Below are 16,390 nucleotides of genomic sequence, written 5' to 3'. Positions count from 1 at the left end.
AAAAAGTTCTATCAGATCATGTGACTCTCTAGCATAAAGCAGATATGTGCTTCTCATTAGTCTCATAATCCAGTTATTTCTAGGGTCTACAAGGCCCCATGTGATGTGACACCTGCTTGTTTCTGCACCTGTTTCCTTAACACACTCTACAACTCACTCCAGCCACACTGGCATACTCAAACATGCCGTCCCACCTTCTTTTTGTTCCCATTTCCTTCTGGAAGTCTATTTGCCCAGGTAGTATCAATCATCAGACCTTTGCTTGTAAGTCACCTCTACAATAAAACCTTCCCTGACTATCCTCCAAGAGTGGATTCCAAATCATCTTCCAGGCCCTGGCTGGGTAGCTCAGTTAGTTAGATCATCGTTCCAAAACACCAAGGTTGTAGGTTCGATCCCCGTTCAGGGCACATACAAGAATCAACCAATGTATGTATAACTAAGTGGAATAACAAATTAATGTTGCTCTCTCTCCCTCTTCCTCTCTCTCGCTAAAATCCATCAATAAAAATAATAATACTTACTTCAACTAAACCATCTGTTTATGTGTTTTACATATGTGAACTGTGCTTTCCCCACTTAAATGGTAAGTTCTAGGATGGCATGGACCAAGTTTTTTAACGATGTATCCCTGGAACCTAGAAAGTGCCCTGCACATAACATATGGTCAATAACTGTGATGAATTATTGAGTGGCTTTGGCTAGCAGGCCACAAATGAGTTTCTACTTCTGAGACCAAAAGTTAGTCTCTCATCAAATTTATAATTCTAGTACCCACTCAAATGACAACAATGGAATAATAAAAAATTTCCACCTCTAAAAGGTAACTTTTTGTCCTTTAAGTTTTCCACAAAAAACTGAATACTTGAATCACTAGCAACAAACCTTAGGAGACTCTAGGCCATAGAATTTGAGGAAACCACACATAACATTAACTGCCTATAAGCTGCTAAAATATTCCTTATGTACACAGATGCCTAGAAACAAGAAAATAAAAACAAAGTTGGGTGCTAACTCACAGGATTTTTTTTTTGTCTTTTCTCTTTCTTTTTTATTCCCCTTTTCTTTTCTTTCTTTCTTTTTTTTTTTTTTTTTTTTTACTTTTTTTCTTTCATAGAGTATTTATTGCTATGAGGAAGGAGTTCTTCAATGACAAGTCTTACATTTATATAGAGCTCTGTCATTTGATTCTTACAGCAGCCATGAGGAACTGGTGATCTGATGCTTTTGACCATATGAAGCTTAATTAGAAAGTTTAAATGATTTGGTCAGAGATAGCAGAAGTGTCACAAAGCAAGGATCTTAGAGCCAGATACCTGTGTTCAAATCCTCTGCCACTTACTGTAACTTGATCTTGGCAAGTTACTTCATCTCTCTGTGCTTCGGTGTCTTCATCTATAAAATACAATGCTGTAGACGGAATGTTTGTATCCCCTCCAAAATTCACATGTTGAAATCTAACCCCCAATATGATGGTATTAGGAGATGGGGCCTTTGGAGGTGACTAGATCATTAGAATAAAGCCCTCGTGAATGGAATTACATGGGTCCTTTATGAAAGAAACCCAAGAGCCCGAGCCAATTTGGTTTCAGTGGATAAGAGAGTCGGTCCTCGGACTGAAGGGTCCTTATCAAGGACACGTACCTTGGTTGCGGGCTCCATCCCAGCCCTGGTTAGGGCAGAGTGGGAGGCAGCCAATCAATGATTCTCTCTCATCATTGATGTTTCTATCTCTCTCTCCCTCTCCCTTCCTCTCTGAAATCAACAAAAAAATTAAAAAAATAAAAAAAAGAGGGGGATGAGAGGAGAACGAAAGCAAGCTGGAAGAGGTTAATTGGGGGAAAAAGAGAGCCTATGTAATATTTTCAACAATAAAGATTTAAAAAAAAACAACTACTGCAACAGACTGGTAGTGGACACTATGTGCCAGGCCTTAAGATAAATCCTTCCCATTCCTAATATCTTTGAATCCTCTCAACTACTACTAAGGAGTAGAAGGCACAGAGCTTATAACTTAACATGGTTATATAGCCAATAAGTCAATAAGTGTTACAACCAGGATATGAATCAAGCAGTCGTCACTCGAAAGCATAGACCTTATACTACCTTCTCTGGAAAGAATAAACATTATACCATCCCTTCCCCAGTCTCCCCTAGTGGTCATACACTACCCTCTCCCCACCTCAGAATCAAATCAAATGTTCTTCAGTCCTTCTGTAATCCCAGGTGTCTCACTGGCTTTTACTAATCAGAAGCCTATACATGAAAATAGGAAGAGCCCATCTGGAGAGAATACTATCCTTATCAAATGCCACTTAAAAAATGTTTTTAATTGAATTCAGAGAGGGAGGAGGGAGGGAGAGAGAGGGAGAGAGAGTGTAGAGAGAGAGAGAGAAAAAAAGAGAAAGAGAGAGAGAGAGAGAGAGAGAGAGAGAGAGAAATATCAAAGATACACATGGACGGGTTGCCTCCCATACTCTGAACCACAACCTAGGTATATGCCCTGACCAGGAATTGAACCCGAAACCTTCAGTGCACAGACAACACTCCACCTGAGCCCCACCAACCAGGGCTCAAATGCCACTTTCATATATATATATATATATATATACACACACACACACACACACACACACACACACACACACACACACACAAATATGGTTATTGATTTCAGAAAGGAAGGGAGGGAGAAACATCAATGATGAGAGAGAATCATTGATCCGCTGCCTCCTACACGCCCCCCACTGGGGATCAAGCCTGAAACCTGGGCATGTGCCCTTGACTGGAATCGAACCCGGAACCCTTCAGTCTGCAGGCCAACGCTCTATTCACTGAGCCAAACCAGCTAGGGCTCAAATGCCACTTTTTAAAGACCGGCTGGTGTGGCTCAGTGGTTGAATATCGACCCATGAATCAGGAAATCATGGTGTGATTCCCAGTCAGAGCACATGCCAGGGTTTCAGACTCAATCCCCAGTACGGGGCGTGCAGGAGGCAACCAATCACTGATTCTCTCTTATCATTGGTGTTTCTATGCCTCTCCCCGTCTCCCTTCCTCTCTCTGAAATCAATACAAACATACTAAAAAAAAAAAAAAAAAGACCTGCCTCTAAATGGAGTGAGCAGGCTTATGACTTATTGCTAACACTCCCATGGCACTCACTATTAGTGTTTCTTTCCCTGCACAGGTAGAATCCCTCATCATTCACATTTATTCACAACTTGCCCAAGTGTTCTCGTTCAGAAAATGGTTCTAAATCAGTTCTTCCTAATAATAATAACAGCTATCAGATACTGAGCACTTATTATGCAATAAGCTAAACAAAACTGCCATTTCATCCTCACAACAACCAATGAAGTCTCAACGTTCCCAATTTATAGATGAAAAAACTGAGGCTCGGAGAAGAAATTCAGTCGAAAAAGAAAAAAAAAAGAGAGAGAAATTCAGCCCAAAGTCACACAACTTGGTAAGAAACTAAACCTGACTCCTTGCAATTTAAGCTTTCAGGGGTCTTGCCTTTTAATGATTAAAATGGGAGCTCCTCCTAGACTCCCCTTTTGAGAGCTACCTTCCAACAACAGATCTGCCCCACTACCCCCACATGAATCCCCAAGGGCTTACCTGAATTTCTTCATTTTCATCTACTAGGAGGAAACTCACAACCTTCTCAGTCATCTTCTTCCTCTTGGTCTCCTCATCCATCTCTTCCTCCTCCAGTAACTCCTGGGCCTTAGGGACATGGTAGACAGTAACGGGGTGTCTCCTTTTGTTACCCCCAGAATGAGTCCTCTTCTGGCACTCCAGGCACAAGTTGATTTTACAGGTCTGGCACCTCACAGCTGCCCTCTGCCTCACACCTGGTGAGTGCCCATTGGGGCCCTTGCAGGGGTCACAGTAAGGGATGTGGCCGGGTTTGAGTCTTATCCGCTCATGGTTTCTCAGGCGCTCCTGCCGATGCAGCTCCTCCTCGCAGCGGAGACACTGCAGACTGCAGCACTCATCGCACTCAAAGACAGCTTCATCAGTCCCGCTGCAGGCGTAACTTTCCTGGCACATAAGCCCTGGATTCAGGCCCTTCTGGGCTGGGGAAGTCTGAGCACTCATACTCAGGTCGGTAAGGAAATCAACCACCATAAAACAGCCACTGGGCTTTCCCCAGCCGTGAAAACAGAGGCTTTGAAGACCACACAGAAATACCACAGGGTTCTGAACACCTGACACTTACACTTACACACACACACACACATTCAGTGCCCCATTAGAATTCTTCACACACTCACAAATGTTCAAGTTTTTAATTTCCTGCCACCAAGGCTTCTGTATCAGCAGCAATGTTCATTTGGTTTGATGGTTTCATCCTCCATAAAGTGCAGACAAATATGTGGTCCAAATTAACTTGGAAGGGTCTTTTATGGCTATCAGAGAGAGAGCTGACGGGTTCACTGAGGTGGACTCCTTAGTTGGGCCTCGAGCACAAGGTTTTGGTAATGAAAGAGAGTGGTCAGAAGCTCTTCAATATAATCCAACCTCAAGTCAATACTTCGGGGGTAACCTAAAATAAAGGAAGGAAAAGGATTTCACTCATCTAAAAACAGAAGTACACCTTAAAAAAAAAAAAAAAAAAGCCCTGGCCAGTTTACTCAGTGATTAGAGCATCAGCCACTGGACCCAAGGGCTCGAGTTCAATTCCCAGTCAAGGGCATGTACCTAGGTTGCAGGCTCGATCCCCAACCCCATTGGGGCAAGTGTGGAAGGCAACCAATCGATGTGTCTCTCTCACATCAATGTTTCTCTCTTTCTCTCTCTCCCCTCCTCCTCCATCCTTTCCACTCTATCTAAAAAAAAAAAATTAAAAAAAATCACTGGGGCCTGAGGGGGTCAATAGGGGGGAAAAAGGGACATATGTAATAATTTCAACAATAAATAATTATTTTAAAAAATCAATGGAGTGCTGGCTTCAGCAGCACATATACTAAAATTGGAACAATACAGAGAAGATTAGCATGGCCCCTGTGCAAGGATGACACGCAAATTTGTGAAGAGTTCCACCTTTAAAAAAAAAAAAAATCACTGGAAAAAATAAAAATATTTTATTTTATCTCAACCCTCAGGTGAAGGTTAAAAAAAAAAAAAAAGATTGTGATTAAATACAACACCAAAACTCCTGTAAGAAATTTCATTCTTGCTTGTAAAATTTACACTAGCTAAGCCTCGCCAACGTAGCTCACTGGTTGAGCATCAACCCATGAACCAAGAGATCACTGAATAGATTCTGGGTCAGGACACATGCACGGGTTGTAGGCACCATCACCAGTAGGAGGTGTGCAGGAGGCAGCTGATAAGAGGTTTCTCTCTCATCGGATGTTTCTATTTCTCTATTCCTCTTCCTTCCTCTCTCTAAAATCAGTAAAAATATATATATATTTTTTAATTTACACTGGTTCATTCTGACCTAGCAATTTCTTCTCAAAATTATGGTCAAGTTGTCCTTTGAAAATAACCACTACCTCTAGGCCCAAGGCATCTAAGTGACTTTGCTACTTTATTTCCCACACAGAAATTTTCTGTTCACTCAGTTATTAAATTCAGAATAAAAATCACTGGCCTGGCCGGCGTTGGCTCAGTGGTTGAGCATTGACCTGTGAACCAAGAGATCACAGTTCGATTCCTCGTCAGGGCACATGCCCAGGTTGAGGGCTAGATTCCCAGTGTGGGGCATGCAGGAGGCAGCCGATCAAGCCTCAAGCCGATGGATGGTTCTCTCTGATCACTGATGTTTCCATCTCTCTCTCCCTCTCCCTTCCTCTCTGAAATAAATAAAAATATATATTTTTTAAATCCCTAAGCAAAAAATCCTCAGAGGGACAACCTTCTGCATCCCCACATGCACTCCACAATTGGGAGAGATGGAGAAAGAAGCCTGTAAAATAAGCTAAAGAAATGATAATAGTAATAAACTTTAGCTCCATCAAAGTACTAGAGTTGTTGCAAGTCTAGACAGATGCCTATTAAGAACTCTAAACCTGGAAACAAGAATCACCATTTCATGCTTGAAAACAATATAAAACAATTACTGTACTTCCTTTTGTTCCTTCTCTAACTGGGGAAAAAAAAAAAAAAAAAGAGCAACAGGAGACAGAATTCCTCCACTATGGCCCACCGCAAAGCCAGACAAGCAGTGAGTTAAAACCATTTTTCTCTTTGTTACTCAAAAACTTAAAAATATATATGTAACTGGGGCAGGAAAGGGGCTTTTGTGACTTCTACAATTATATTCCTAACTCCCCTTAGCCTTGACACCCATTCTCAAGCCCCAACGAAAGGCAAAGCCCTCTTTTCAGATATTTCCTACTCCTCCTACACAGAAATCAACCGATCAATCTTATTTTTAGATAAACAAGGAAGGCGAAGGGAGTGACTGGGAGACCTTATTTACACTCTAACCTCAGACGAGCCCAACTAGCTCCCACACGGAAACAAAAATTTGTCGCAACTGAGAAAAATATAAAATCAGCCTTCACCAGAACACCTCACCGCCCGCCAGGCAAAGCAAACAATCTGCCCACTCTGCCCCCTACCTCGGTATCTCTCTCCAGCCAGGGGATTCCTCACCCTTCCTTCCTCCCGGGCAACACCACCACAACCCGAGGGTAGGAGCAGCGTCCACGAACAAAGAAGGTCTCCCCAAACCCCCCACAAACACTGGCAGAGGCCAGAGCCGAATCTATTGTTTATGCCACCCCACCCCCACAACAGCCGCACCCGCCACCCCACCTCCCCCCCTTGGGGGCAGCCTGAGCACCAGGACTATGGTTCGTCCCCTAGGCAGGGCCGTGCCCTTCCCTCCCCTCCCGCGACGGCCAGGGGACCCCACCAAGGAGCAGCTCGGCTGCGGCCAGGCGGCGTCGGGGGACCACGGGGCGCCGGTGGGGGCGGGGGCTGTTTCTCAGGGCACCGGAGGATCCATCCTCATTTCCATCTCCGCCCCCCACCTCCTTCGCAGCCTCCCGGGCTTCCTCCTCTCCTGTTGTCAGTTGTGATCAGCTGATCGGAGTGAACTTCTACCAGCTCCGACTAACAGGAAGGCGTGAGCTGTGCAGCCCTGGGAGGGAGGAGGGGGCGGGGGGTGGAGTCTGACGCTCCAAACGCGGAGAATGGTACGCACAGCTTCCTGGGAAATGTAGTTTCCTGGAGGGGCATCCTCCCCTACACGACGGAAGTGGGGGCCCTGAATGACTACAACTCCCAGTACGGAAGAGATTGCCCGTGCCAGGAAGCGGTGGAAACAAGCCATGAAGCATTTCGGGAGTTGGAGTTTTTGCATTGACTGTGGTTTCTGCTGTTTTCAGAGCGTTGTTTTGGGCACTGGCCCCAGAAAGGATGGCGTTAAGTTAGAGAATTGATGTAATGTGTAGTATACTCAAGGTAATTTCATTTCAAATAACCCTTATTTCCCACCATTCCTTCAGAAATGTGTAAAAACAGCCTCCACTTCCTCAATTTCACCATGTACAAAGTAGGGGGAAAAAATAATTGATAAGAGAATAAAAGTACTCCTGTGAGTTTTGTTTTCCGTTTACCAGTATTCGCCAAGCCAATCATTAATTTCCACCTCCCCTATCTTTTATTTTTTCTGACCTTTCCTTACATAGTTTCTGAATTCTAAGACATCCTTAAGTTAAACAGGATATATTTTCAGATAAGCTTGCAGGCTTCAGTGCAGGGTAATAGTTAATATTGTTATCTGGCTTTATGTGAAAGGCCATATATTTTTTTAGTGTTTTAACTTTTGGGGTGTTTTTTTTTTTTTGTTTGTTTGTTTGTTTTGTTTTGTTTTTTGTCTGTTTGAATCTTGGAACAACACTGAAAGAAAATGTGATGTAGTCAAAAGAGCACTGATCTAAGATGCCAAGACTGAAAGCTTGTTCTAGAAAGCTCATGGGTAAGTCACTCAATCACCCCATGAAATGAAGAAATTGTACTGTATAAACTCTGAAGTCTCTGCCAATTCTAACGTTCTATCATTCTATCTTGATAATTGTTAACCCAGGAGAGAATACTAAGGTTGAGTTACTTGACAGGTCACACAGCAAATTATTGGCAAAGCTGGGACAAGAATCTATCTCCTCAGCCAGCAGCCTGGGAAGAGAGGCCCTGGCCGGCAGCTGGAAAGAAGGCCCTGGCAAGCAGCCGCAAGGCCCTGATGAGCCCTGATTGCTGTCCAGGCCTAGAGACCCTACCCATGAACAATTTTCGTGCATCAGACCTCTGGTAATCAATAATATTCTAACAACTATGTATGGTGTCCCAGGTTGCAGGCTCGATCCCCAGTGGGAGGTGTGCAGGAGACAGCTGATCAATGATTCTCTCTCATCATTGACGTTTCTCTCTCTCTCCCTCTTCCTTCCTCTCTGAATCAATAATATATATATTAAAATATATATAAAATAAATAAAAAATCTAAGACTTTACTGAAAAAAATAAAACATAAGTGAGATCATTAAAAAAAGATAGAAAAGTCTATGTTAGTATTTGCCCTATTAGAATTATTTTACAGCTACTTGACTAAATGTGCTGATTTGAAAAATAATGAATAGTTATAAAAATTCCATAATTGGCCCTGGCTGGTTTGGCTCAGTGGATAGAGCGTCAGCCTGCAGACTGAAGGGTCCTGGGTTCCATTCCAGTTGGGAGCATATGCCTAGGTTGCGGGCTTGATCCGCCCAGTAGGGAGCGAGCAGGAGGCAGCCAATCAGTGATTCTCTCTCATCATTGATGGTCCTCTCTGAAATCAATAAAAATGTATTTTTAAAAAATTCCATAATTGCACATAAATTAGCCCCAAAGCATTAAAAAAAAAAAAAAGAACCCATCTCCTGATTTAGTCACAAACTCTTATTTATTTATTTATTTATTTTAGCGTTCCTAATCGTTTTTTTCATATATTTTTATTGATTCCAGAGAGGAAGGGAGAGGGAGAGAGAAATAGAAACATCAGTGATGAGAGAGAATCATTGATCTGCTGCCTCCTGCACACCCCCTACTGGGGATCCAGCCTGCATGTGCCCTTGACCAAAATTGAACCAGGACCTTTCAGTTCGAAGGCCGAAGCTCTATCCACTGAGCCAAACCAATTAGAGCAAAAGAAGAAATGTTAGAAAGGTTAAGAAAGCAAGTCTTTAGCTAGGTTCTTGAGACTGGCTAGCCTGCTGTAAAATTTCCCTAGAGGGTTTTGTTCCTAAGACCATCACTATAACTTTTTGTAGCCCTAATAATTTGCTTAGTAATTATAAAATAAGTATATTAACATGTCCTGGGAACAAAATGGTAGTTAATCCTTTTAAAGCCAAAACTACCCATTTGAAATTATATTTTCTAAAGTTCTAAGAACCCCTTAAACTGTGGGAAATGGTTGCCTCCAAGGAGTATACTAAGGTGAGGAAGAAGACGTTCTTTGAATACGTTTATACTCTTTTTTTTAATATTTTAAAAAATATTTTTATTGATTTTTTTTTTACAGAGAGGAAGGGAGAGGGATAGAGAGTTAGAAACATCGATGAGAGAGAAACATCGATCAGCTGCCTCCTGCACACACCCCACTGGGGATGTGTCCGAAACCAAGGTACATGCCCTTGACCGGAATCGAACCCGGGACCCTTGAGTCCGCAGGCCGACGCTCTATCCACTGAGCCAAACCGATTAGGGTTACGTTTATACTCTTGAAAATTTTTACTATGTAAGTGCAATGTGTCAATAATAATGAAAAAAAACTTTTCTTAATTTATTGATTTCAGAGAGGAAGGGAGAGGGTGAGTGAGAGAAACATCATTTTGTTGTTCCACTTATTTATGCATTCATTGGTTAATTCTTTTTTTAATGTATTTATTTTTTATTGATTTCAGATTTCAGAGAGAAAGAGGGAGAGGGAAGCATCAATGATGAGAGAAAAGCTCAGCCAGCATGGCTCAGTGGTTGAACATCAACCTACGAACCAGGAGGCCAAGGTTTGATTCTGGTCAGGGCACATGCCGGGGTTGCAGGCACAATCCCCAGTGTGGGGCGTGCAGGAGGCAGTAATCAATGATTCTCTCTTTATCGATGTTTCTCTCTCTTTTTCTCTCCCTTCTTCTCTGAAATCAATAAAAATATGTTTTAAAATAATGATGATGAATAAATATGTTTTGAATAATGTAAAAAAAAATTAATAATGATGAGAATCGTTGATTGGCTACCTCCTGCAGCCCCACACTAGGGATCAAGCCCACAACATGGGCACATGCCCTGACCTGGAATAGAACCACGACCTCTTGGTTCCTAGATCAACGCTCAACTGCTGAGCCACACCCAGCTGGGCTAACAGATGGTTGGAATGATCAGATCTGCTTCTGTTAGTTGTTTTTACTCATTCTCATTTATTGTGTGCTTTTTTTTTTTTTACTCTGAGTTAGATTTTCCTTGGAAAATTATTTCTGGGAAGTTTTTGAGGCCTAGGATACAGGTTAATTCCACCAGAGAAGATTTGCTGTCAATTCTGCCAGGAGGGACCACTTTAAACTATATTCATTGTTTGGGATTTTTGTTTTTAACCTTTGAGATGTATATTTGGGTTACATATCCCTAAGAGGGCAGTCTGATGGTCCTGTGACCCCTCTACAGCTCCCAGAAATCTCCCCCTTCCAAGAGGACTTTCTTTCCAGGCTGTTGGGTGACTGTGTGTTTACTAGCAGTTCTTCACCCTTACACTGAAACGGTAGCACTTTGAAGCACCCATCTGTCCTACTTGCCCCACAAGGCCTACAAGGCCTAGAAAAGCCAACCTTAAATTGCCAAGTAAGGTAAATGCCCCAGGGCAAAAGTGACATCACTGCTCTACTTACTCTTTGGATCCTGCCTTCACCTAGATTTTGGTCTGATAATTCCTTATCTTCTTGTTGACTCTTCAATATTTTACCAACATGTTTCGTTATTTTCAATAGGATGACCTGTTTGCCATATTATGTGTCATATTACAAAAAAAAAAGAAGAGTTAAAAATATTGTAAACATTTTGTATGGTGACATATGGTTACTAGACTTATTATGGTGATCACATTGTAAGATATGTAAGTGTAGAATCACTATATTGTACACCTCAAACTAATATTGTGTATCAACTACACTTTAATAAAATATTTTTAAAACATTATTGAACAAAATTAAAGAAGAAATAAATAAATAGAAAGACATCCTGTGTTTTGAGATTGAAAGACTATTGTTATGATTGTAATACTCTTCAAATTAACCTACAGATTTATTGAATTTTCTATAAAAATTTCAACTTTTTTAAAAATATATTTTTTATTGATTTCAGAGAGGAAGGAAGAGGGAGAAAGAGATCTGCTGCCTCCTGCACTCCCCCTACTGCAAACCAGGCCTGCAACCCAGGCATGTGCCCTTGACCGGAATCGAACCCAGGACCCTTCAGCCTGCAGGCCCATGCTCTATCCACTGAGTCAAATTGGCTAGGGCTCAACTTTTTTTTTTTTTAATATCTTTTTATTGATTTCAGAGAGGAAGGGAGAGGGAGAGAGAGATAGAAACATCAATGATGAGAGAGAATCATTGATCAGCTGCCTTCTGCACGCCCCCTACTGGGGATCAAGCCCACAACCTAGGCATTGCCCTTGACCAGAATGGAACCTGGGACCCTTTAGTCTGCAGGCAGACGGTCTATCCACTGAGCCAAACCAGCTAGGGCATTTTTAAAATTTTTTTTTATTATAAATGGACAGTTGATCTTAAAATTCATGTGGAATTGCTAGGAACCCTGAATAACAATGTTGAAACCATCTTGTAAACAACAAAGTTAGAAGACTCATACTTCCTGATTTCAAAATTTATTACAAAGCTATAGTGGTAAAAAAAACAGTATTGTGCTAGCCTGGCAGGTTGCTCAGTGGTTAGTGTCAGCCCTTGAACCAAAGGGTCTTCAGTTCAATTCCAGTCAAGGGCACTTTGCAGGTTCAATCCCTGTCCAAGTAGGGGGCATGTTCAGGAGGCAACCAATCAAGGTGTCTCTCTCACATGACTTTTTAAAACATGTTTTTATTTATTTTATTTTTTTACTTTTTTGTTAAGCCTCACCTGAGAATATTTTTCCATTGATTTTTAGAAAGAGTGGAAGGGAGAGAGAGAGACAGAGATATGAGAGAGACACATCGATTGGTTGCTTTTGCACTTACCCCAACCAGGGCCAGGGATCAAAGCTGCAACCAAGGTATGTGCCCTTGACCCTTTCCGCTGAGCCAAACTGGCTAGGGCTATTTTTAAAAAATATATTTTATTGATTTTTTTACAGAGAGGAAGGGAGAGGGATAGAGAGTTAGAAACATCGATGAGAGAGAGACATCGACCAGCTGCCTCCTGCACACCCCCTACTGGGGATGTGCCCGCAACCAATGTACATGCCCTTGACCGGAATCAAACCTGGGACCTTTCAGTCCGCAGACGGACGCTCTATCCACTGAGCCAAACCGGTTTCAGCAACTAGGGCTATTTTTATTGATTTTTAGAGAGATAGGAAGGGGGAGAGAGAGGAGAGAGAGAGAGAGAGAAGAGAGAGAGAGAGAGAGAGAGAGACTTCAATGGGCTGCTTCCTGCCTGGACCCCACCAGGAATTGAGTCTGAAACACAGGCCTATGCCCTGACTGGGAATCCAATTGGTGACCTCTGGTGCATGGGTCAATCAATGTTCAACCACTGAGCCACACTGGCTGGGCTCGCATGATGTTTCCCTCTCTCTCTCCCTCACCTTCTCTCCTTCCCTTCCACTATCTCTAAAAAAAAAAAAAAAAAAAAAAAAAAAAAAAAAAAAAATCAATGGAAAAAATAAACTCGGGTGAGGTTTAGCAAAAAACAGTAACAAAACAGTGTTATACTATAAGGACAGACATAAAGATCAATCAAATACAAGTGAGAGTTCATAATTAAACCCCTCCATTTATGGTCAATTGATTTTTTTTTTAAATCCTCACCCGAGGATATTTTTTCATTGATTTTTAGAAAGAGTGGAAGGGAAGGGGAGAGACAGAGAGAGAAATAGATGTGAGTGAAACACATAGATTGGTTGCCCCTCACAAGTGCCCTGACGGGAATCACACCCAAGACTCTTCAGTCCTCAGGGCCATACTCTATCCACTGAGCAAGACTGGCTAGGGCTATGGTCAATTGATTTTTTTTGGTCAACTGATTTATTTTATTTTATTTTTAAAATATTTTATTTATTTATTTATTTTTTTCTAAACTGTTACTTACACAGCTCTTCCACCAAAGACATCAAATTCAAGGGCAGGAAAGGGCTGCAAAGTATGTAGTTTACGCCTTTTTTGACACCACATTCACTAGTTTCCAAAAGTGTCAACTGATTTTTGATAAGGGTTTCAATATTATGGGGAAAAGAATAGTATTTTCCACAACTGGTGCTGGGATAACTGGATTATTCATATGCAAAGTAGTGAATTTATACACCTATCACAACATATACAAAAATTAATTCAAATGAATCCAAGACCTGGTTGTAAGAGTCAAAACTATAAAATTATTAGAAAAAATATAGGTATAAATCCTAATGACCAGCCCTGGCCAGTGTGGCTCAATTGGTTGAGTATTGTTCCTTGCACCAAAAGGTCACTGGTTTGATTCCCAGTCAGGGCACATACCCAGGTTTTGGGTTAGGTCCCTGGTTTGGGCGAGTTTGGGAGGCAACCGATAGATGTTATTCTATTTCACATTGATCTCTCTCTCAAATCAATAACAAGGTATTTAAAAAAATAGCAACCAATTGATGTGTCTCTCTCACATCAATGTTTCTCTCTCCCCCTCCCTCCCTCTCTCTAAAAATCAATGCAAAAATATCCATGGGTGAGGATTAATAAAAATAAATAAATTCGAAATCCTAAAGGTGTACTGGTTAATAATGCGGATTTTTTTCAATAGATGGAGTTACACATATGTTGATATATATGCGATTTGATATGTATGCTATTTTGTTGTATTGACAACAAAGTTCAAAACTTCATATGTCAAATTTGCTGAAGGTGTTAACATCATAGATATTTTTACACTTAAAAATGTCGAATTTTGTGCCAAACAAAGAGCATTTGTGGGAAGTTTTAATTCATTACTTTATTTTGAAGAAAAGTGCTGAATACTTCAGGAAGCTTATGGTGAACATGCTCCATCTCAAGATACTTGTGAACGCTGGTTTAAACGCTTTAAAAGTGATGGTTTCGATGTGAAAGACAAAGAACGTCCAGGTCAACCAAAAAAGTTTGAAGGCCAACAATTACAAGCACTATTGGATGAAGATGTGTGTCAAACTCAAAAACAACTTGCAGAAATATTAAACGTTGTTCAGCAAACAATTTCCGATGGTTTACAAGCAAAGGGAAAGATTTTAAAGGAAGGAAAAATGGGTGCCACATCAACTGAACGAAAGACAAATGGAAAACCGAAAAGTCATCAGTAAAATGTTGTTTCAACGGCATGAAAGAAAGTCTTTTTTGCATTGAATTGTGACTGGCAATGAAAAGTAGATTTATTTTGAGAATCCCAAATGCACAAAATCATGGGTTGATCCAGGTCAACCATCAACATCGACTGCAAGGCCAAATCCCTTCGGAAAGAAGACAATGCTCTGCGTTTGATGGGATCAGGAAGGTGTGGTGTATTATGAGTTTCTGAAACTAGGTAAAACCGTTAATACTGATCACTACGGACAACAAATAATCAAGTTGAACCACGTTTTGATCATAAAATGACCAGAATGGGCCAGAAGACACATCAAAGTAATTTTGCTTCATGATGACGCACCATCACACACTTCAAAACCAGTTAAAGACACGTTAAAAGATCTTGCCTGGGAATTATTAACCCACCCGCCGTATTCACCAGACCTTGCTCCTTCAGATTACCACTTGTTCTGATCGATGGCACATGCACTTTCTGAGCAGCACTTCAAAACATACGAAGAAGTGGAAAATTGGGTCTCTGAATGGTTTGCTTCAAAACAAGAAAAGTTCTATTGGGACGGTATCCACAAATTACCTGAAAGATGGGGAAATGTGTAGCTAGTGATGGACATTACTTTGAATGAAACACTTTTGATGTTTCTCTTGAAATTACCAAGTTTTCTTGGATTACAAAATCCACTATTATTAACCGGTACACCTAGTAGTGGGGCCCTTGAGAGGTGATTGGGTCCTGAGGGTGGAACGCTCATGAATGCGATCCCACAGAACTCCCTAGCCCCTTCCACCATATGCAGATACAGTAAGTGGGAGGCCTGGGAGAGGGTCCTCACCTAACCATTCTGGCACCCTGATCTTGGATCTAGCCTCCAGAACTAGGAGCAATCGATTTCCGCTGTTTACTAGTATAAGCTACTCAATCTATGGTATTTTATAGCGCTGAAACAGAGTAAGACACCTTAGATTAGGCTAACAGGTTCTTAAATATGACACCAAAAGCACAAGAAAAAGTAGGTAAATTAGACATCATCAAAAATAAAAATTGTTTCTTTTAAAAAAAAGTTTTTATTGACTTTTTTTTTTTTAGAGAGAGGAAGGGAGGGGGAGAGAAACATCAATGATGAGAGAATCATTGATCAGCTGCTTCCTGCATGCCCCAAACTGGGGATTGAGCCCAAAACCCAGGCATGTGTCCTGACCGGAAATCGAATTGTGACCTCCTGGTTCATAAGTTCAACCATTGAGGCACACCAGCTGGGTTTGTTCATCTTCACCTGAGGGCATTTTTCTTTTTCTTCCTTCCTTCCTTTCCTTCCTTCCTTCCTTCCTTCCTTCTTTCCTTCTTTCTTTCTTTCTTTCTTTCTTTCTTTTTCTTTCTTTCTTTCTTTCTTTCTTTCTTTCTTTCCTTTCTTCCTTTCTTTCTCCCTCCCTCTTCCTTCCTTTCTTTCTTTCTTTCTTTTATTTTTATTGAGGTATTATATGTGTACATATCTTACCATTCTGAGGGCATTTTTCCATCAAATTTTTTTTTCTTTTTAGAGAGAGTGGAAGGGGGAGGATGGAAAAAGAGAGAGAGAAGAGAGAGAGAGAGAGAGAGAGAGAGAGAGAGAGAATGTGTGTGTGTGTGTGTGTGTGTGTGTGTGTGAGAGAGAGAGAGAGAGAGAGAGAGAGAGAGAGAGAGAGAGAGAGACATCAACGTGAGAGAGACACATTGATTGGTTGCCTCCCGAACGTGCCCGGACTGGGGCTGAGGACTGAACCTGCAATCCAAGTATGTGCCCTTGACCAGGAATGGAACCCTTCACCCTTCTGCACACAGGCCAGCACTCTAACCATTGGACCACACAGGCCAGGGCTAAGTTTCTTTATCTGTTTATCAAT

The 16,390-nt window shown here is 41.4% G+C and overlaps 1 protein-coding gene and 2 non-coding genes across 3 annotated transcripts in view; 1 reads left to right on the top strand and 2 right to left on the bottom strand.

Moving 5' to 3' along the window:
* The window catches only part of ZFYVE1 (zinc finger FYVE-type containing 1), a 46,886-nt gene extending 39,791 nt beyond the window's left edge, over positions 1-7,095 (bottom strand). The window contains exons 1-2 of the mRNA XM_028141452.2: positions 6,878-7,095; positions 3,625-4,555 (exon numbers count right to left, since the gene is read on the bottom strand). Of these exons, the coding sequence (XP_027997253.1) occupies positions 3,625-4,137 (513 nt within the window). The 5' untranslated portion in view covers positions 4,138-4,555; positions 6,878-7,095. The remainder of the gene's footprint in view (positions 1-3,624; positions 4,556-6,877) is intronic.
* Positions 4,952-5,058, top strand: LOC114230681 (U6 spliceosomal RNA). Its single transcript, XR_003616648.1, has one exon. It is a non-coding gene; the product is annotated as a U6 spliceosomal RNA (small nuclear RNA).
* Positions 7,096-13,282: 6,187 nt separating the features above from the next.
* Positions 13,283-13,419, bottom strand: LOC114230714 (small nucleolar RNA SNORA13). Its single transcript, XR_003616676.1, has one exon. It is a non-coding gene; the product is annotated as a small nucleolar RNA SNORA13 (small nucleolar RNA).
* Between the last annotated feature and the right edge of the window lie 2,971 nt (positions 13,420-16,390).

Source organism: Eptesicus fuscus, chromosome 5, assembly GCF_027574615.1.
Source record: "Eptesicus fuscus isolate TK198812 chromosome 5, DD_ASM_mEF_20220401, whole genome shotgun sequence".
Classification (NCBI taxonomy): Eukaryota; Metazoa; Chordata; class Mammalia; order Chiroptera; family Vespertilionidae; genus Eptesicus; species Eptesicus fuscus.
Note: the sequence above shows the minus strand (reverse complement) of the source record. Positions and strands in the feature narration are given on the sequence as shown.